We start from the raw sequence: 21,670 nt of genomic DNA, 5'->3' as shown, positions 1-21,670 counted from the left end.
TAGTATGGGTAAGAACAGTTACACAATGGAAGTCCTGGGTCATGGTGTTGGGACACGTGTACGTTCAGAGTGCCAGTGATCACGAAGAGTTCGTTGACCGCCTCGCCGTTGCTGCTGCCGGTGCTGCTGCATCTGCATCTGCGTCCATTTGCACATTGCACTCACCGGTTTCGTCGCAACAAGCACTGCAGTGCGCATCAGACGCAATTGCTCAAAGCATAAATCGAAGCATTGGAGAGTGAAGAGCAGAGCATCTCTTCAGCGTATTGGGCCCCCGCAATGATGTGCGTTTGGCTCGGCTTCCTGCCATTCTTGGAAAGTGGAAAACTCTGACTATGGTTAATTTCAGACAAGTACCATCATCAATTCATCGGTCAGCACGATATGCATTGCATCGTAATATCGGGAGTGCATGCGAACACTGTACCAGAGCGGTATCAAGCAGTTTTCCCGACATTTCCAGGGCTTGATCCTCAAGATGCGAGGGAGCCGACAGTCAAAGATCCTTCGAGCATAATGAGCCACATCGAGCATTTCACTCTAGTGGATATCAGTCGAGTAGAGATCCTCCCTGCCAGCAATGGAGATCATGGATTTACCAAAGGCTGAAACCAACTGAAAATCAACAGGAAGGTAGACAGATGTACACCTTTCACCGTGGTAGTAGAGTTTGGCTCTGTAAAGACGGCTATCTATCTTCCCGCTCATGTGCTAACATATCACTCACACGCAACTTGGGTTCGAAGACATGAACCTTTGCCGGAACCATACGCCAGCAGGCAGCACTCCACAGAGAGGAGGATTGTGGGCAAATTCAGCCTCTTACCTAAAGATTCTCCGTACTTTCTCCCAGTGACCTAGCCATCTTCGTCATTGTGCAGCAAAAATGCCTAGGCTGGGGTGGCACGTGTCGAGGCACAGACAAAGGTGCTGGAACCTGTTGTTCATAACTTAGCAGATGACCCAGTATATCAGCAGTTGATGTCAGTTGATCTGATCGTGGGTTCGTAGGCACTGTCACAAGGCCCAAAGTCGGGTGAAGCTCGAGGAGCAGGTCAAGTGGCTGCAGTAGTACCGACGAATTAGTGCCCAATGGCCACTTGACGATCATGCCCATTGGGTACGACCCAGCCACATGATGAATAGGGAACTAAGTCGCACCGCCACGACCATCGTGGTCTCCGTGCCCAGTGGCACAGAGCGATCCCAAGGCGAGTTAGTTGGACTCTGACCATGACTGTGCCATGATTGGTTACCCAATTATTGACCGATTGAACCAACCAGCTGGCATTTTCTAAAAGTCCAGGATTGTCTCAATCTTCGAGCACGGAGTGTCCGTGATCCGGCATGCTCGAAGCTGAAGAAAACCTTGAACGCGTATATCTCAAAGTCCGTACTCGGTATGCTCCGTTGTGTGATGACATCAAATCGACCCTTTCCATGGTTGTCTAAGGGATTGTGAATCGGGAATTTGTCCTAGTGGAAAAATGTCCGTCGAACGTGGCATTGGGCAAGGATCACACAAATATTTTTCTTGGGATAGCTAGTAACAGAAGTATCCGTATCCGAGAATGGTTCTGAGTGATTCAAGACCTTGCATCAATCAAGGGATGAAACTTTGCAAGAGACCAGAATGGATCTGTGGAGGGAGCAAACGCACAATGCGATGAGTTGGGAAAATGGTAGGAGAATGGTCGATAGCTTTGATCTGACTGGTTCAGAGAAGGTGGTCCAGGACTGGCAGACCAAGAAACAGCGTAGAGCTAGAGCGAGCCGCGGGGAAGACAGATCTAGCCGTGGCTGTGCTTATCGGGCCATTCGATTTGTGGTCAACAGTGGGACACGGCCAGGAGTCAAATGTGGGTTTTTGATTCTGGGAGATGCATGTGAAATAGGGATACGGATACAGATTCTGCTTGGATGGAATGGCCGGCCTCGACTGGAGAAGGGGACGAAAGACGCGTGACTGAAACAGCCAGCGTGGGCGTGGGCGAAGCACATTTCAATGGCTTGGACAGAGTTTTCCCGTCAAGGGCGACGAGCGAGTTGGACTGAGGTCTCGGTTCAGTAGAGCAGATCCTGTGGTGTTTCACCAGTCACCAAATAAGTCACTCATGGCCAATCGAGGAATTAAGCGAGAGCAAGCGAGTCTGACACCCCTGAAGCGCGTCGACGACGAGAAGTCCACTCAGAAAGCGTGTCAGTTGGTGCTTCAGACTTGTTGGATCTGTGTCAGGCGTGTCGGGCGTGTGTCTCGACATGCCCACCAATCCAGGCGCCTTGGCTTTGGGACGGCGTTTAGCTGGGAATGGCTAGCCGGCAGCACCGGGGTGCCTAGGAGCCTGACTGGTGAAAAATGATAGGCATCTCTAGGGGTTCCTCACTGTCCTTTCAGCAGACCAAACCCCTCCCCAAGGACGCGCCGTGACCATGGCAGCTGGTCACTTGGATCTTCACTTCGCCCTTCCCGTCTGGGTGTCTAATAGGAATCAGCTTGCTTGTGCCCACTCCGCGTGTCGTGTCCGCTGCAAGGAAGATAGATACGCATGGTCGTAGTCCGTAGGCCAGACGGACAATGCAGGTGTAAAGGGAGGGTAAAAAGCTACCTACTTCGTAACTCATTGCTTGTAGCCCATGTGGCCCTACCCACAAACAGCTGCCCAATCGACACACCCTCATTGCCAGCCGCCAACACCAGGCGAAACAGGCCATCTACACCACTTGCATCTGCCTGAGAATCATCCACGACCACTTGCTGGCCGACATATCTCGCCCTTCTCTTTCATTCCATATCCACCTGACAAGCGCCCGACCAGAGGCAATGCCACACACAGTCGACAGGCAGATTCATAAAAGATATTTCACCCTTCTTGCTCTTCTCAGATTCTGCCTGGCCATCTTCTTTCTTCTCCATCACCAACCCATCACTCTCAGTCTGTGTCTGAGAGTTGAGCCCCGACACCGCACTAGCAGCCTCTCCACCCCTGTCACTTTTTTGCCATCCGGGGCCGGTCTCCCCCCACCTCCTACATCTCGACGTCCCTTCCAGGCTCTAGACAGCCCTCTAGCCGTCTAGTCACAGACATTGTTCCACCCCTGTTCACGCTCCAACCCCTGGGCGCCCTCACCAGTTAAGGAACCTCGCTGTCCCGAGAAGAGTCGCGTTGGACCAGAAACCCTAACGGTCAAACCTCAAGCCATCCCGCCATCCGTACCTGGAGCTTATCGATCGCCTATCCACTAGCTTTCACCCATCCCCACTCCACTGCAGTTGCTACATCACTCTTGCGCACTGTTCAGGAGGGTTCAAGACTCTCTCTCAAACACAGGAGGCATACACCCTGGACCGTGTTAGCACCACTTCACATCGCTACGACCGTCCGTCCCCAGTCTCTTGCACTAGCATTATTCAATATACTCCAGAGCTCTGACCCCTTCCTGCCGGCCAGGACGACACATCTTTGCTCAATTAATACTCCTCCTACGCTACCAACCTCCTACATCTGTCAACACCTGTCGCAGTATCCTGTCAGGTTCACTCAACACTCCTCGGAAAGGCCTCAGGAAAGGTCCTTATACTGCTGAAAGTGCCTCACTTTCAAACCACTCCTTCGTCTCTTTATCCTCCCCACCTTTATATCACTTGTTCACTTTCTGCCCCCAAGTCCATTACCATGGCTGCCAGACATGACACCACCCAAAACCGGGCGGCTCTTGAAGAGTTCGTTCGCCAACCAGTGAGGAGTTATATGATTCAACATTTGGCCAAACAAGCATCACAGGTCATTCGCTGTGATCAGGAACCCAGCACATCAGATAGTCTGCCGACACCTCCCTCAACACCTCCACAGAATGCCGCTTCAGAGCCCGCCCAGGCACCACTGCCATCCTTGGAACAGTTCATCACCTCCCTCGTCAACAGATCATCCGTTCAAGTCCCAACTCTTATGACCTCTCTGGTATACCTCGCACGTCTGCGCTCAAGGTTACCTCCTGTGGCCAAGGGTATGCGATGCACCGTTCACAGAATCTTCTTGGCTGCCTTGATCCTAGCAGCCAAGAACCTCAACGACTCCAGCCCCAAGAACAAGCACTGGGCCAGATATACCACCGTCAAGGGATTTGAGGGTTTCGGTTTCGGTCTGGCTGAAGTGAACTTGATGGAAAGGCAACTGCTGTACCTCCTGGAGTTTGAAACCAGAGTCACCGAGGAGGATCTCCTCGAGCATTTCGAACCCTTCCTGGCCCCTATTCGCTTCCAGATGGAACTACAACAGGAGGAGGCTGAGCTCATCAGCAGCCACCGACACTGGCATTCGCACCAAGCTTCCTATGACTCCGCAGTTGGTCTGCCTCTACCACCATCTCGCCAGGTCCGGGATAACGAGCTGCCAATTCTCGCCACTCCTCCACCAAGAGCAGTTGGTGTGTATGACTCACCCAGCTCCTATGCCGACGAAGAGCTTTCTGGTGGACGATATACTCGCCACAGATCCAACAACAGCTCACTCTCACTACCCGCTCCTAGCCACAAGCGATTCCCATCACCTTTCCGTCATCATATCAGCAACCGATCTATGTCACCTCCTTCTCTCCGTGATCTTCCTCCCCTTGTTTCCAGCAGGCCTGGTACAATGCATAGCCACTCCAGCTCACGGTCTTCATCAATGGCTCCTTCATTAAGATCTCGATCTTCCTCACTTGCACCTACGTCACGCGGCACACCATACACAGCTTCATCAAATATTGATGACAGTATTGTCGTGGTTGACCTGACACAAAGTCCCGATGCCTCCTACCACAGTGCTTATGGTACAGCTATCGGTCGACCAAGTCTCAAAGGCCATCAGACCAGCTTCCAAGGCGAGAGCCAGCAGCCATCCAAGAAGGTCAAGGCAGAGACTGGATTCGGTGGTGTGATGAACCGTATCTTCAACTCTGCTGCAAGCAATTACCGGTTGGGTAGGACCCCAGTACAAGCTGCATAAATATTCAAAGATGGAGCATTGACGATAGGGTTATAATATCACAGAGTATGGCACGATCACGAGAAACGAAGAGTTGAAGACCACCCTATACCCCAGGTGCTGGATGACTACATTCGATTGTGATGATGACCGCATTCGGCCTTGTTAAGGCCTCAGACGTTGGTTACCACGTTTTTTATTTGCATTTACCTGCATTGTATTTTCATTTATGCATGGCGACGGAGTTTGGGAAAACACCAGTTTTTAAGAAACAGGCTCACAAAAAGAATGAGCTCATTTGGGGTTACAATGTTATCCGACCTACTTTGGATAAGAGGCCGTCGATCCGAACAAGTAACCCCCCAACTTTATTCTGCAATCGATCTTGAAATATTAGATCTTGCATGTCATAACGATCCACTTTACACAAACGTACTCTTACGTTCTTTTTATTTCATTCTAGTCTGAAATTTAGTTCCGCCAACTAACTGTACAAATATGCGTTGGGCGTTGACGTGGATCGCAGGAGAAGCAGGTGTTGGGTGGAATGAAAGCTTACGATATTGGACTGGTGCCATTGGAGCTTGAGAGATCACCAATTTGGGAGCCAAGAGTGAGAAAGAAGATGAAGCAGAAGTTAAGTGAACTGAAGCATTGATACCGTATACCCCAAAACCCAAAACCCAAACCTGCTTGGGGACATGTATATACATACGATACACCAAAAGTCAGCAATGATCATGAAAAGAATGCTTCAAACTTGAAATCACTCCATCTTAAGCCATTCATGCAATTCTTGCATTCTCTTTCCAATGGCTTGCTTCGTCTACACAGCAGCTGACTTTTGATTTAATCTACCCAAGAGTCACAACATAAGTAAGTCCAATGCCAGTCCTCTTTGAAAGTGCCTACCAGCGCCTACCAGTTGAAGCAATGGCTCCTCAATGTTAAGAGTCAATAAATCAACACCACCACTACACCCAACCAGAGCCCATTAACCATACCACATGACGGCGTCGACACGTGAGTCACTGTGACTTCACCCGCTATCATATACGCACAGACATCAGAAATCAGCCTTGACTAACCAGGACCCAGTCTGTGCTCTGTTGGTACATACACAGGCACCATGACTCTCGCAGCGATTTCGCCCCAGTGGGCAGGCAGCGGGCAGTGTCCGGAGCACCTACAGTCTACAGATACTATCATACGTAGTTTACGAGCTTTGGATAGACATACATGCCTTGCGAGGCAAAGTCCCTCCGAGGTTCGCGCTTGATGCAGTAGTGTTACGAGGTTGGCCTACCTGACTCGCGGAAATGTAGTTATAGACAACGAGAGCGAAGCCCTCTGCAAGAGGAAGACAGGATATTTACGGAAAACCCCGAGATGGCAGGGCAAGATCAGCGGCGGTGAGGGTGGGCCTCCTCTCGACCCTCGAGTCGAGACTCGAGTCCAGCTGGTTCTTTCTCAATAATAACTGAACGTCTCGAAAGTCCCTTCTGGATCGGCAGGGCCGTGCCAGTGCGGATATGTGAATACGGATACCTAGTCAAGGGAAGGGATGATCGTTGGTGGAACTGTGGAGTCGACATGGGCGCACTTGGATCGACCCCGGAGTAGCACTGTACTAGTTAGACCACTGGAGCAGTTACGGTCAACGGATACCTAGTAGGCACTGGGTCGAAAAACTGCCCTGCCCATCTGCGGAGAAGTCAAGGTACTTGCAACTTGGAGGGGATTGTCGCAGAATGTGGAAGTACCATGATCCTGTGTACAAGGTAAGGGATTTTCAGCTGGGGTTAAGCCAATAGAACCGGGATTGCTACCAACTTGAAAGTTGTATCCTCTGGGTATGAGAGTGACCCAGGTACTCGTACTTGTTTTCAGGCTGCAGTTCCCTACTCGTATGGCTATCACCTAGAAGAATCCTTCAGGCCTAATGACCCTCATCCATCCAATTAGTCTGTTTGTATCTTTCCAAGCCCTTGCCCTTGCCCTCGTCTTCCAGGTTGCTACTCCAGAGATATCCATCTGTCCCACTATACACTCTCCTGCGCGCCCACTTGATCGTACGGATTAGTGGTAGATCTCCGCGACCGAAATCGCCTCTTACTCCGCCCATTGGCCCGATTCGTACTCGTCGTACTCGTAGAATGTAAAGAAGGGCAAGGCCGGATAAGCCTGGCCCCGGAGAGGACTGAAGGGAATTTTGTTTCGGATTTGTTTCCAGATCTTTCGGGGCCTTACTCGTAGGCTGGGTAATCCACCCCCACACCTCCGTTCTCTGCACGACGAAGGATAGAAGGTGTCAATAATATGTGGGACGAGGAGAAGTGGGTTTGTCGTCGTTGTTGCAAGATCTTGCTCATCATCCATACTCTAACTGGCATTCCTCATCTCATTGCTTTTTTGCCGCTGGTCGAGCCCCGTTCATCGGTGAGTGCTGGCATGTGTGGCAAAGACACTAGCAAAATCTTGCTCTTGAATTGATACAGTTTTGATGAGAATGCGGATTTCCATTCATCTTGTCATTGTGGTCGACAGTGTCCTGGAACTTCTGCCGTTCGAGATAGCCCCAGATCCGGTCGGCTGTGAATAACCCCGACGGATTTTCGAGTGTAAATGGTGGTTCTTTCATGGGAAAAGTCACAACAATCGACTTCCCAACCAACATCGCTCATAGAAAGTATGTGACTCTGGTAATTCGCTTGTCAAGACTTTGATAGAGTGCTCTTGGCTTCATTTAAGAGCGTTAACATCAAGTATCCAACCGATGCAGTTTGATTATACCAATCCACGTATCAACGACTCTTCTCCGCGAGGACGAATTCGGGTCTCGCATGGTGATTTTCCTCCTCCGTCTCGCTGAGGTCGATCCTCTTACCGACACCCAACCCAACAACACTCGTCAGAACTCTCCCCATTGTCCACCCCAGCACAACACCCCAGACGACCGTGCATGGCCATTTCTGCCACTCACGATCCCAGTCAAGCGCAATAGGGACCGCACCGACCCAACCGCCCACCATGGCTCCAACAGTGCCGGCCCACACACCTGCTTCGTCGAACGGCAGCCATGCAGCAGCCACATCACGCCAAGCAGAGGAGGAGACACCGTGCGCGTAGAAGATAGGTAGGAAGGCGAGTAGAGATACATGCAGCGCGAGGAGGAGGGTGTGATATAGGAGAGAGGTTGGGTAGAGAGGCGCGCCGAGAACGAGGGCGATGATCGTGAGGGGGATTGGCGGAACGACGAGAGTTAGAACGAGGGAGAAGAAAGTTGGCTGGTAGATAATTAGCATGAGTGGCTTCACTTCCTTTGGCACAGCACGGGGACGGTCTTCGTCTTCAAAGGCCAGAGTCCAAAAGCAAGACCATCAAAGAAAAGTTGTAAATAACTCACCATGACTCTCTGCCCAACGCTCTCAGTGATGACACCCGGTCTGGATGAACTTTTGGCTCCCACAGGCCCGACCTTCTTCCGCATGCTACCGACCGCGGAGGCCCCTCCAGTAACCTTGGAAGCCTTAGGACTCTTGATCGTGGCCGTCCCCTCGATTATCTTGCCTCCACTGGTACCACTAGCCCAGCTTCCAGCAGTTGGGAGTGAGAGGACACAGAAGAGTGCCTGCACCAAGGCCACGACCACGACATCTGTGATTAGTGTCGGCAGAGGATCCTTGACCAGCTCTGATGCACGGAGGTAGTAGTACGCCGGTACCAGTGCGGTGTGGATGTAGCTGTATCGCTTTGCTAGTGCCGAGCTCTGGAGTGGGATCGGTTGCGTCGTGGGAGTGAGTAGCCGTGCTTTGGCACTGGATTGGGCTGGGGTGGGAGGGATGAGGCGCGTGAGAGACGAAGACATGTTTGCCCTCACCGAGAAATGTCTTCACTACTGGAGAATAGCAATCAACGAACCGATAACGGAGTCATTCACGCTTTTTGCTGATGTCCATCTGCTGCACAACTGGCCGGTTCTGCAAGTGATCTAGAGAATCAACTTCCCAGGCTGCTCCAACTTGAATGGAACTCGTTTCTCCAACTCCAATTTCTCTTGGCTATCACGTGCACAATCTCCAGCCCCTGGTTTCAGCCTTGTCCACGTAGCCTCATTCCGCCAGACTTCAATAAAGAAATGCAAGCATTCTTCACCACCACTACCTGGAACACAACAATTTGGATAACAAGGTGATCTGCTTCATGATGCTATTCTTGACATCTCTCAAAAGGACAAATATATGTCTCCTAACTGTATATATTGTACAAAAGGCCTCCCGGCTCTGGATTACTAGAGCTTTGTCACTCCTCATTGGGTATCTCTCTTCCAAATACTGCTCAAAAATAGAGGCAGCCATGCAGAGTATTATATATCTGCTGGTGATAATATGCATTGTCAATGAAAGACTTCAATCCTGTCACGATCCCTCAGAAATGTCATCGTTCCACAACCTGAACTCTTGACAAAAAAGCTCCAATCGAAATGGGCAGGGGAAGCTATACCATCGGAAACCAATGCGAAATTATGCACATTAAAAGCTATCAAAGCCTTCAAAAAAACCTGAATCATATCATGCTGTTACTTGGCTTGGTGAACCTCGAGCCGTTTCAAAAGTTTTTCGGCTTTCGTGGGGTGTTTCGTATACATCTTCAAACCCGTTTCCCTCTTCGGGATCCGAGTCCACCTCGGTACCACTGAAACGCGATATCTCTGCGGAAGCGGGACTCTGAAATGGTGGTGCTCGGTGGAGCGATCGTGGAGTTGCATTGGTGTGGGATGATTTGGGACTTGGAGTGGGATATGCTTCTCGGATAGTTGCAAATATTGGGGTGCGCAGGATTTCAATTTCCTGTCGTAGCTCCGACATTTGCTCTTCCAGTTTCCGTCGAGCTATTTGCTCTTCTCTCATAATCTCCATCAATCTTTCAAATCGCTCTGCTGAGAGATGAATCGAAGGCGAACGTGGCGATCTTCTCCGAGCTGTGTATGGTCTGATAGTAGCAGTTGTTGCCTTGCTTGCTCGTTGTGGTCTGAATAACTCGTCATTGTCCGGTGAAATAGGTGGCGACTCTCCAGGTGATGATAAGAATGTAACATCCTGTGTCGTTGATTCGGGTGATGACAAAAAATTGAATTCTGAAGAGGATGCCGTGGTCATTGTCGGATACGTGGTGTCATCAGGGAAAATGTTATGTATCGAGCCGCGTTGCTGCTGTCTCGAGTTGAGCATTGGCTTTTGTAGTTCGTTGCCTTGAAGTTTGGCAATGGCATACTCGAAGTCAAATAGCTTGATTTCCAGAGTATTTACTCGCTGCTCAATGCTTGTGTCGTACTTGTCACTACCATCAAGGCCGAAGTCAAAGGTCTGAAGAGGATTGATTACCGACGAAGTGGGCTCCGATCCATCTATTGAAGCAACTGTTTGCGGAACGTGTACAGGATCAACGGTGATCGTTTGGCCACTGAAGACCGGCACAGGATTTTGAATGGCACTGTTCCGCCAATAGGCAATCTCACTTGCCCGATCCCTCTTGGAACTTGGCTCCACTCCTTCTTGTCGTAGAAGCTGGTTGAGAGCGTCGGCACTCCTAGATCGACGTTTCAATTGACCATCCGATACATAATCTTCTTTGACCCATTTCTTGTCTGGCTGGGAATCTCCGGCTGACCACTCGCTGATAGCAGGGACTAGGCCAGATTCACGATCACTGAAAACCAGACTCGGCAAGGTGTTTCGGCGCCCGCGCCGTGGAGGGAGTTCGATATTCTGATCATCAAGAAAGTCTGACTGCTGATGGTTGGGGTTCAGTCCGAAGGTAGTGGAATGCGCACTGGATTTCAGAGCTGGGTTGGATTCAGCACGAGTAACAACATGTTGTTCCATTACTGGATTGAGATAACCCGGCTCGCCTCGAAAGTATTGTTGGTCGGAAACATCACTGGGGACGGACCTATGTCTCTTGCTAGAGAACATACGTTTTAGAGCAGCTCGAAAGCCTCCTTGCTTTCTTTGACTGAGAGACGCTTTCGATGGGACGGAAGACATGCTGCTTGGCATAAGGGACGGCCCCATTGAAGCCCTTGCCGTGCTACTTGGAACGTTGCCGGTCGAAGCATGTCGATAGTGAAATTCGGCACCGGGATTGCTCTTGCGCGGCCAAGTAGAGTCGTCGACCCTTAGACCAGAAGGATATTTGGACGGAGTAACTGGATTATATGTGGTGTAGTAGTCGTTGGTATCGAAAGGGATGGGATCGGAGATTTTGACCTCACCACGTCGCAATGCCGCCCCAGTAGCTGGTGCACCAAGCGACGCTCGTGTGCGATGGTTCGGGGACGGCATCCTGGTCGAGGGTATGGAGGCGAGTACTTATGGGTGAGAATCTAGGACGGACGAATAACCACGGATACAGACGATGTCAACATCCTGTTGGCCGAATCTGAGTCACAACAGCTTGGCTTAGGATGACAATCAGTATCGACGAGTCACACCGACAAGTTGAGGGCCACTTGCTTTCTGAGTGGATGACGAGAAGTGATAGATATAACTTGTGGCGTTTGAGGCGATGGATGAAGCTCCAAGATTCTAGTCTAGGGCAGTTCCCCGGCGGAGATGTGTGCAGATTAAGATTATCGAATCGCAAAAGTGCTCCAAGATAAGGTAAGACCAGGTGGCTTCGCAGCGAGAGAAGGGCTTAGCAGATACCCAGAGAGTCCTGGTGATGGCAGAAATAGGGTCAAGGAAGGACAAGAAAGGCGATTTAGAAACTGAAGAAGCGACAGAGACACTGGCCAAGGAAGAAGCAGGGCAACCGAACGAAGAGTAGGAATATAGGCGAGGGGCGGAATGAAAGAAGCCGAAAATCTGAGTGAGCAAGAGAGATCCTCCCAGGGCCAGAATATGTAGGAGTGAGGTGAGCGGAGCGCGAAAGGCTGGGCTGGTGCTGGCCACGAAGGACGAGAAACGTGGTGCGTGGGAGTCCGATTTAGTTCAGATCAACGTGAACCTACAACGATGAGGACTCGTACTGCGACGGGGAGAAAGGGAAGGAAGGTAGCAAGTTAATTGGGCAAGACAATAGTTATGGTGAGGAATCTAGGATAGGATCGACTTTGGTATCGCTTCGACCCGCTCAAGAGCCAGTCAAAGGGTGGAGGATAAGCGGTGGTGGCTGCCAAAGTTGATATTTCGCGAGGATGGCAATGCAGTAAATGGCTGAGCCCTCGGGCTTGACCTGATTGACAGCAGTGACGGCGTGCGGACAGCACGACTGACAGTTTGCAGAATACCGACTTGGAAGGTACTCGTAGTCATGCTGTTTTGAGTCCCACCGGTTGTGCTGGCGTTTCAAGAGTGAAAACCGACATGGATGGACATGGATGGACATGGCGAGGGTGTGCACCAAAGTGAACCCAGGTGACTCCAGATTGATAGAAAGAGGAAATAGTGGGCGTCAAGGCTGGCGATGGCGGACCACTCACTGCCGCACGCTGGGCATCTAGGTGACCGGTGCCCCGATAGTTTAGCTAGAACGGGCGTGAACGGGCCACATCCCTGCTTAGCTTTGGATATTGGCATTGGCCTGCCTTAGGGATTGTCCTTTAGTGACATGCCCTACTCTAACCGAGCTTCCAAGTGCCTTTTCCATCAGATTCAGAGTGCTACGGACTATCTGAGCACTGGGGTTTCGGCGTTCAATTCCACGCGGGGGGGGGCCTCTGTTCATCGTTAATGTGTCTTGAATAGTCCCTCTCTCTGAGATTAATGGTTCAAAGGTGTTCGAGTTGTGTCAACCTCACCGCCATCTGCCACAACCAACACCAACACCAACACCAACTACAAAGAACCCTTCTATACCGTAAAAATCTCTTTGTTCTTCACCACCACAACCCGAGTTACCGTCACCAAGGATATCATGCGGATGCAACAACACGATGCCTGCCAACACCGACGCCAGGTTGCATCCTACAGAGTACGAGTACGTTTGGAGCTCTTATTGCCCCACCTACTCGAGGTACGGATACTCCGTACTCGTCCTCACTGCTGAGTGGTCTACCCCTGCGCCATGCATCCAGCTGCAAGTCATCTTTAGCCTGAGTTGTGGCCGTTAGGGTCGTTGGTTTGTTGCTCCTTGGTTCGCACAATTGGCCTCTTCTCCTCCAATTCCAAGTCGCTGGCAATCACTTGGTAGTTGGCACTTAATTCTTCCTCAGGTTTCCTTAGTTTCGACTACACACCGGGTTTGGCTCCGGAGAACTCGCATACTGCATACTTAGGCCGTCTTGATACAATTAGCTTCGGCCAGAGTGATTTGAGATGCTACCACTCAAGGAGTACCTATCCCCCTACTAATCTCCGCCCAAAGCCTATGTGCAGTATCCGCACAGTGTACAGTGTCATGCGACGGTATCTGCAGTTCAAGTTCAGGCAACTACTCTAAATCGGCCTCTCTACGGATGTTTCCAAGTTCGAATAAGGTCGTGAACTTAGCCACAGACATGCTCCGTACCGAACCCTCAGGTCTGACTGGCATATCCGCACCTACTGGAACTAGAGCCGGGAGGGTCTTTGCCCTTTGCCACTGATCAGCTGTCACTTTGAGAGCCTCTTCTTGATGATTCGATCCCACCCAAGAACCTCTGCACCTCAAACTCGGTCCACACCGAACTGGCCACCAACTTGCAAAGCCGCGATACTCTCCATCATTGGTCGACACGTAAAGAATTTGACTTTTATGAAACGAACGATTAACCTGGAACTTACGAACTTTCGATCAGAGACTTTGGATGATCATCATCACTTGATAATCTAGTCTACTTCCATCATGTATTTAGACCTATCCGAAGCTGATATTTCATGCAACCTTATCAACTATTCCTCGGTTGCCCCGAATGTTCGCCCTTATTGATGTCCCTGGGCTGTGAGGAAGCTAGCTGCGCGTCCAGGGTCATCTTTGTAAGGCTAGATTGTCAGAAAGTTTGCGTGCGAAATGCCGACAGCTGACCTCGGAGGTTGTATCAAAAGGACCGTTGTCGCATTCAGGCCTGCCAGTGACGCGACCCCTTCGATGCAGGTCACTGCTATCGCTGGCCATTCATGACACTTCTCGAATAATTCTAGAGAGTTTTGTTCATCCTACTGACGGCAACTCCCTGCGACCGTCACGCGGAGTTGTCGAAATCAAATGTCCTCATCTCCCGTAATCCCACGATGAATTGGGCTACTCAGGTAATGATTCACTGCAACTCCATTCCTTGGTCTGTTGTATGAGTTGTGATTCCCTCGTGTCGGGGCCAAAAGCCAACACATGCATAACTGAATGTCAGCCCACTTCCAGGTCGTCCAAAGCGGGATACCTGAGGTCGGCATGATCCTCGAGGAACTTCATCCATCTCTTCAGAAATGTACTCCCTCGAGAAACTGTCTCGGAATCTCCGATGATGCACAGATGTCTTTTCGGTCTTGTCATTGCAACTGCATATCAAATGTTAGCCTGTCTTTCCTTTTGGACTGCATGACTTGAGATTGGATAGCCGCGTGGAAAATGCCAAAAGCAGCCCTTTCTCCCGCAGCGGGAAGGAATGAGAGCTTGCACGACGAAACTTCCGAAGACTCCCAATTTGCGACTGCGAAAACTTACCATTCAATCTCCTCTTCTCACCCAAGAATCCAACCTCTTTTTCCGCGTTACTTCTGACCAGACTGACAATTACAGCCTCCTTTTCCCGCCCCTGGAATCCATCCACACTTCCCAATTCGATCCCGGGATACTTGTCTTTGAGCATCGAGCTCAGGACTGCGAGCTGTGCGTTATATGGGGTCACAACAGCAATATCTTCGTCTCTGACCCCGGCATCGGTAAGGTTCTTGACATGCATTGACACAACAGCTGCTTCCATTTCATTGCTCTTGCTGTCACCCAACAAGACCGACTTTTTCACCGGACCATCTGTCTGGTCTTCCGTCTTCTCGGGAAAATCTCCGCCCTGCGTGTCGAAGAAGACCAAGGGTTCGATTGTGTCATCGGTTTCTTGGACTTCATATGGGAGGTCCTTCAACAGCCGCGCTTTCACTGCATCTGCTGCGACCAACTTTCCGTCGTATAGTTCGTCGCTCGGAAACCGCATGATGTTCTCGTGCATGCGATACTGCGTGTTGAGCAGCCTCTTGATCCCCGAACCGTGCATAGATAATAAACGATCAAACAAGGTCGTCTCTAGAGACCATCCTATTGCGGTCTTTTGCTCTTGCTCTGTGACGGTCAGTTTTGCAAGTTCCTCCTCGAGCCCTTTCAGTGCCTTCTTTCTCTCCTCTTTACTCTCTTTGTCGTCCGCGCTCTTGACGGTAGGAGGTAGCTGCAAATGATCTCCAGCCAACACCAGCTTCCTCACGTTCTGACCGGCAAATACCAGCGGAATCCAACATTGCGGCTCCATCGCCTGACTTGCCTCGTCAATCACCACGACGTCAAACTCCTGGTTCCGAGTCTGATAGCCGCCAGCACCGTGTAAGGTTGACAGAACGACCTTGCTACTGGTGACGAGGCCATCCACGCATTTGCCTTCGCGCTCGCGATACTCTTTCCTCAGTTGCTTCAGATCTCCATATATCGCACGCCGCTCACGGGCATTTCGAGTCTTTCGTATTGACGCCTGCTTCTCATCCATTTCCTTCCGCACGTCACTGACTATACTTGCGGCTTCGCTCGTGCGCGTCAGAACCTCGAGAGAATGGTTCAACACACCGGGTAACAAGCGCGCAGGATGTCCGAGTCTGACGATCGGGGTCGAAGGCGACGCTGCCGCAAGTCGCTCCACGATGTTGTCCACACTGATATTGCTGGGCCCACACACGAGAACCCGAAGGTTTCGTTTTAGAAATTGGAGGATAAGCTCGATTAGTGTGTACGTCTTGCCTGTGCCGGGCGGTCCATGGATCAGGGCGATCTCTGGCGAGGAGAGTGCGAAGCGGATAGCATCTTTCTGTGACTCGTTCAAGGTTGGATCCAGGAATTCGAGGTCTTTGATTTGTGAGGGGTCCACTGTCCCCGGCGACGATAGGCCTAATAGCACACTTTGCAATGATGTGTATGATGATTCGGGAGTCTTGAGAATCTTGGTCAGGACCTGGTGCATGCTTTTTGGGCAGTCAGATCTGTGCTTTGAAACGCTCAGCTCCAGAGCCCAAGTAGATTAAACTTACCGTTTGTACGTGACATCGTTTGCGAGCTTGACACTAAAAGCAACACCCGTCAGCTCACACTGTTCGTGTTATCACCGTTGTAGAGCCCTCACCCCTACCACACAAGAAACTTACATCCACAACTTTCCATCAGGCACAGCCTCGACATCATCACCGCCACCAGCAGCAGCACTACCATCCCTCCCCAGCGCGACCCAAACAGCCCTCTCACCCACTCTCGTCACGACGCCCTCGACGCCTTTCCCCTTCAACTCCGTGACCTCCTTCTTCTTCGCCGTGCCCTTGGGCATCTCCCCGACGCGCACGATATCACCGGTGCGGATGCCATGCTCGGGCAGCTCGCCTCGGGAATCCTTGGCCACGACGGCCGAGTCGAGCGAGAGCTCGACCACAGAGCGGCCGCCCAGACCGGTCTTGAGGGACGCGATCGTCAGTGACAGGATCGCGAGGCCCGCGCGTGCGAGTTGTCCTGGCGGTGCTGATGACAGGAGCAGGCTGGTTTCGGCAACTTCGGATGCTTGCTCGAGCGTCAGGAGATGTGCCAGAGTCGTGAAAAACGGCCCGGGTGGGAGCGCCGGTTTTGGTGCCATTCTGAATGACTCTCGATGATGAATGATCTCTTGACGATGGTGTAGATGGTACAATTCATACCCTGGCGAGTCCTCAAGGGTGAACTGTCCAGAAATCGACAATCTCAATATCTCCTAGAGTGATGTGCACATGAGCGGCCGGAGGCTGCGAGGCGAACTTCGAAGTGTGGGGGTTTTCATGGGTGAGTTGGAGTTTTTTGACATCCAGGCCACTGACTTCACAGGTTCTACCGTTTACTCTTTAGGTCATTATCCAACATGATTGCTGCTCTGAAAATGTCCAAGGTGATCGTCACAGGAATTTGGACTACCTGATGAGGTTGATTTTGCAGTTCCGTCACAAAGCCTCGTCAGGCCTTGGCGGCGCTCCTAATGTACGATGGCACCTCACCCCATACTCAATCACCGCTGCCAGAGATCCAATTCACTAGAAAGTATCTACTCGAATCCGAAGCTTATTATCAATTATGACCTAGATACTCCCAATAACGATGTGATGCGCTCTTATATCGCTAAGCAGATATATTGGTGATGATCTACCGGAGACGCATTGAAGAATAGAACCCACCTGCTCGTCAACTAATGATGTAGAACAAGTGGTATCCAGTATCTATATAGGTCCGAAATCTATGATAGCAACTCTATCTCCCGCTCTCGCCAGTTCTAGGACTCAAATCGATTTCAGCGCCACTCCGAGTCTGTCAGGCCGGGGCAGACCCTGATTCTCCCAGCTCTGCATCGCCAATTCAAACAACCCCGGCTGCTTCTCCCTGCCAGACATGGGATCCGTCTTGCCTCGCCTCCGCCGACTCTCCAGCGTCTCAATCAACCTCGCATCGCCATCCGTGTCTTCCGCAAACCCATTCTCAAACGTGTAAGTCCTCGTCTCGCAATTCCGCCAGCCAGTCCCGGGAAATTGGAACGCGTCCTCCCAGTCGTCCGTGAAATAGTGTAAGTATCCTCCGTGGGTGACCAAGACGATTTCGACATCGGGGTCGCTGCCGCCGTCGACCAGCTCGCGGATCTTTTGCCGCAAGAATAATCGAGCATCTCGTGCCCGTGCAGCGATGGCGTCGCTGTGTGGACTATAGCGACTCTCTAAAGTCTTGTCGTTCCAGCCATCCTTGATGAGCGAGAGGTCGACGGGCCACTTGAAGTCGGCAACGATTTTCTGGAGAACTGCTGGGTCCGAGCCGACGTCGCAAAGATCGTCCGACGTCTCCTGGGTGTCTGGTAGTGCGAGGATCTGCGGTGAGCATTTGCTGTTGGAGTCGAGTGTTTGACCAAACATCAGAGATGCAGTTTGAAGTGTTCGGCACAGCGGAGAGGCCACGACAAGGGAGATGCGAGATTGGTCTGCGAAAGATGTGTCCCGCAGAGTTTGACATTGCTCTTCGCCGAGAGGAGTCAGGAACGGGTCGCGAAGAGTGTAGCACCCGGCTCCCACATTGTGGAAGCCTTGTCCGTGGCGGATGCAGCGTATGCGTGGTACCATTTGAGCGCCCATGGAGACAGAGCAATCAGATAGATAGAGTTGCAGGACACACACTCTCTCCAATCGTTGAGTTATGAGAGATAGGATTGTTTTATCTTGATGTCAGCCGAGCAGTCCTTTCAATGCCATATGCCTAAGAGACAGAATGTTATGCCATGATAGGCCGAACCGGATATATTCGGATCCGAAGCAGCATTTCGTCATCTCCATATTCAAGGTTTGGAGTGCCATTATCTCTCAAAGCAATCGAGTAACTCCTGGATGACGATCTGGAACCATCCCAGTCAGCATTTCATACCCATGCCATCTAAATATCCGTGGCGTATCACTGAATTGGCTCTTCATATTCAAACGGGAAATCTTGAGCGATGACCCTGGGAGTCGGCAGGAGTCTTGAGGATATGGCAGAGCAAATTCTCTCGGACAAAGCTTCAATTATCCAGCTTTCTGTAGACACTGTTGCAATTCCAGCAGTTGGTTGATCCTGAAATTGCTTGTGCAGTCTGAGTTTGGCAGTCCCAAAGGTTTGCAGCATGGAGCTTGGGAGAAAATCAAGATCGTTCGAAAACTTCGATAAATAATGTTATACCAAACACACGAACACCGACCACGCTGTGCCTTTGGACGCGCTTCAGCTAATAACACCAACGTAACCTTCCGATATACAAATAGCTGGAGTCCTGTCTTCTTCCTGTTTTCCTGCTTTTCTGTGAACTCATCTCCTTTTGTAGCGCTTATCCAGTCTCGTCATCAAAACCTATAGATCTCATTCCCCCAGCTTACCACCAGTGCCAGGACGACGCTCACTGATCCAGCCAGCCTTCCCCTCACCCGCCCACCTCTTCTCAGCGGTCCAGAACCTCACCAGCCCCTCGGCACCAATCGCATCCCCCTCTCTGTACAGGTTCGCAATATCGACATTCAGCGGACTATCCAGCCCCGGTGCCGACAGCAACTGCTGGATCGCGCTGACGGTAGTGCTGAGGTTATACGCGGCCGTCCAGTGCTCGCCGGACAGCAGTGTCAAGCAGATCTCCCCTGTCGAGAAATGTACGTTCGGATGGCAGATGGGCGTGACGAAGGAGACTTTGGGCGGTGCGAGCGGATAGTTGGGCGGGACGGAAATGGACAGCAGCCACAGGCCGCCGTGGTAGGGTGATGACGGGTCGTGCGGTCCTCGTAGCACTGCTTCCCACTGGAATAGATCTTCGTCGTTCGCGGGCCCCAGGTGGAGCACGCTGTCTGGTGGGGAGGTTTGAAGGTCTTGGATCTCGTGCGTCAGGCGTTTGAGTGCGTTTTTGCTGCTTCGTGAGGATTTGTCGGAGCTGGACATCTCGATTCTGGGAGGTGAGGTGGAGGAGGTGGGTGGTGGTTGGGTCTGTGAGGCGGAGCGGGATCGGGATTTGGTGGAAGAGGAGGATTTGGCGTTCGGTAGAAATGGCATCAAATTCGAGCTCAGAGGGGATGAGTAGACTTGTGCCTGTATCTGAGTATATATTCTGAGGCAATGGCCTGCTAAATTACCAACGGTACGAGCACATGGGTGAAATAAGAGACCTTTGATTTTGATATGGTTGCAGATGTTTGTTTTGGCCCAGCCTCACGAGCGAGGCGCCAGCCTCATGGTTCTGGATCCCCTCAGCCTCGGTTGCTGAGTGATATCCGCTTACCTAAGGAAGAGGTGAGTCTGAGGCCCAAAGAACCCCAATAGCCCCCGAAGATTAAGCGACCCGGTGCCTAATAAAATTGGAGAATGGTTAAGTCCGGGCGCCCTCAACTTTGAGACGCGGGGAAGCCTGACCCCTATACGCGATCTGTGATCCCCAGGAGCGCGGGCTCTACGGCCAATCCCGTCGGGTAGAATTCTGCACCGCAGCTCAATATATTCCCTAGTGATGACATAGACCAGTCGATCAACTTCTTCTACCCACTGCGGTTCTGCTCAATTTCACTGCTAGGTCAATGACAGATCGTCGCCATCCTCAATTATAATGCGTACCTCCAAGGTCTCCCAGGACACCACGCGAATCTTCAGCGCGATCTCTCCCAATACCCTCGCGTCAGGCCGCTCAACAAGGAGCGCAAAGAGACTCGCTTCCTTCGCCCTGGGATACAATGGAGAAGTGCAGTTCAAACAGGAAGAAACAGAAGACAGAGTCTCTGAGTTGAGCGTCACGCCGGACATCGAAGATGCCTTGCCAGCTGCGAAATCCGTGGTCAGTGCGAGCAGAAAGCGGAAATCGGGGACAACTTCGCCTGTCGCAGCATCGGTGTCTGTGGCTACGATCAAGCAAGAAACCACGAGCGTGTCGCCACGAAAAGTCAAGATCGAGCCAGAGGACGAGGACGAGAATGAGGAGGGAGAGGATCAGGAGAGCCGGCCAGTCAAGCGCAAAGCGAAGGCGAAACCGAAGAAGCCAGCACGCAGACGGGTATCGCCCAGCGGCACGGTGACGGTTGAGCCGCCGTCGAACTGGTCGGAAATCTACGACATCGTCAAAGCCATGCGGCAGCGGAATCCCACGGCTCCAGTCGACACGATGGGCTGCGAGGACCTATACTGGCGCGGCGCCCCGCCGAAGGAGAAACGCTACCATACACTCACCGCACTGATGCTGTCCAGCCAGACCAAAGACACCGTCACAGCGGTGGCCATGCAGCGCCTCCACCGAGAACTGATGCCGGACTCCAAGCCAACAACGTCAATGGCGACACAATCAGACGCACCATTCGGCACGGCCGACGACCCGAAGCACCAATCGCAACTGACGGTGTCGAACATCCTGGCGAGCGACGCAACACACCTGGACGAGCTGATCGGCAAAGTCGGGTTCCACAACAACAAGACCAAATACATCAAGCAGACGGCGGCGATCCTCGCGGCACAATACGAGTCGGACATCCCGTCGACGGTCGAAGGGCTCGTGGCGCTCCCCGGCGTCGGGCCCAAGATGGCGTACCTCTGCATGTCGGCGGCGTGGGGCGAGGACCTCGGCATCGGCGTCGACGTCCACGTCCACCGCATCACGAACCTGTGGGGCTGGCACGCCACCAAAGGGCCCGAGGAGACGCGCCTCGCCCTGCAGGCCTGGTTGCCCCGCGACCGCTGGCATGATATCAACAAGTTGCTCGTTGGCCTCGGCCAGACCGTCTGTTTGCCCGTCGGCCGTAGGTGTGGCGACTGTGATTTGGCCGGGACCGGCTTGTGTAAGGCTGAGGTCAGGGGGTCGAAACCTACTGCTGCTGGTGGTGGTGGTGGTGGTGGTGGGAGGAGGGCCGTGGTTAGAAAGGCTGAGGTGGTGGAGAAGATTGAGATCGCCTTTGATGTGAAAGGGGAGCAGGCGGGTGATGCTGCTGCTGCTGATGTCAATGGACGTGCTATCAAAGAGGAGGAATGATGGGAGACGACTCCGT

At 51.9% G+C, this 21,670-nt stretch overlaps 7 protein-coding genes across 7 annotated transcripts; 2 read left to right on the top strand and 5 right to left on the bottom strand.

Annotated features, from left to right (window-relative positions):
- Positions 1–3,674: 3,674 nt before the first annotated feature.
- Positions 3,675–4,988, top strand: LTR84_005029 (uncharacterized protein; the record flags this gene model as incomplete). Its single annotated transcript, XM_064848601.1, has 1 exon — positions 3,675–4,988. The coding sequence occupies one exon, from the start codon at positions 3,675–3,677 to the stop codon at positions 4,986–4,988; it is 1,314 nt and encodes a 437-aa protein (XP_064711225.1).
- Positions 4,989–7,771: 2,783 nt separating this feature from the next.
- LTR84_005028 (uncharacterized protein) lies at positions 7,772–8,835 on the bottom strand (the record flags this gene model as incomplete). Its single annotated transcript, XM_064848600.1, has 2 exons — positions 7,772–8,254; positions 8,374–8,835. 2 exons carry the CDS (start codon positions 8,833–8,835, stop codon positions 7,772–7,774), a joined length of 945 nt encoding a protein of 314 aa, XP_064711224.1.
- A 703-nt stretch (positions 8,836–9,538) lies between these two features.
- Positions 9,539–11,311, bottom strand: LTR84_005027 (uncharacterized protein; the record flags this gene model as incomplete). The annotated part of the gene is made up of 1 exon (XM_064848599.1): positions 9,539–11,311. One exon carries the CDS (start codon positions 11,309–11,311, stop codon positions 9,539–9,541), a length of 1,773 nt encoding a protein of 590 aa, XP_064711223.1.
- A 2,980-nt stretch (positions 11,312–14,291) lies between these two features.
- Positions 14,292–16,761, bottom strand: LTR84_005026 (uncharacterized protein; the record flags this gene model as incomplete). Its single annotated transcript, XM_064848598.1, has 4 exons — positions 14,292–14,443; positions 14,610–16,105; positions 16,172–16,204; positions 16,286–16,761. The coding sequence occupies 4 exons, from the start codon at positions 16,759–16,761 to the stop codon at positions 14,292–14,294; spliced, it is 2,157 nt and encodes a 718-aa protein (XP_064711222.1).
- Positions 16,762–17,431: 670 nt separating this feature from the next.
- On the bottom strand, positions 17,432–18,268 carry LTR84_005025 (uncharacterized protein; the record flags this gene model as incomplete). The annotated part of the gene is made up of 1 exon (XM_064848597.1): positions 17,432–18,268. The coding sequence occupies one exon, from the start codon at positions 18,266–18,268 to the stop codon at positions 17,432–17,434; it is 837 nt and encodes a 278-aa protein (XP_064711221.1).
- Positions 18,269–19,022: 754 nt separating this feature from the next.
- LTR84_005024 (uncharacterized protein) lies at positions 19,023–19,589 on the bottom strand (the record flags this gene model as incomplete). The annotated part of the gene is made up of 1 exon (XM_064848596.1): positions 19,023–19,589. The coding sequence occupies one exon, from the start codon at positions 19,587–19,589 to the stop codon at positions 19,023–19,025; it is 567 nt and encodes a 188-aa protein (XP_064711220.1).
- Positions 19,590–20,247: 658 nt separating this feature from the next.
- Positions 20,248–21,654, top strand: LTR84_005023 (uncharacterized protein; the record flags this gene model as incomplete). The annotated part of the gene is made up of 1 exon (XM_064848595.1): positions 20,248–21,654. The coding sequence occupies one exon, from the start codon at positions 20,248–20,250 to the stop codon at positions 21,652–21,654; it is 1,407 nt and encodes a 468-aa protein (XP_064711219.1).
- Between the last annotated feature and the right edge of the window lie 16 nt (positions 21,655–21,670).

This window comes from Exophiala bonariae (genome assembly GCF_035927105.1).
Source record: "Exophiala bonariae strain CCFEE 5792 chromosome Unknown scaffold_2, whole genome shotgun sequence".
Classification (NCBI taxonomy): domain Eukaryota; kingdom Fungi; phylum Ascomycota; class Eurotiomycetes; order Chaetothyriales; family Herpotrichiellaceae; genus Exophiala; species Exophiala bonariae.
Note: the sequence above shows the minus strand (reverse complement) of the source record. Positions and strands in the feature narration are given on the sequence as shown.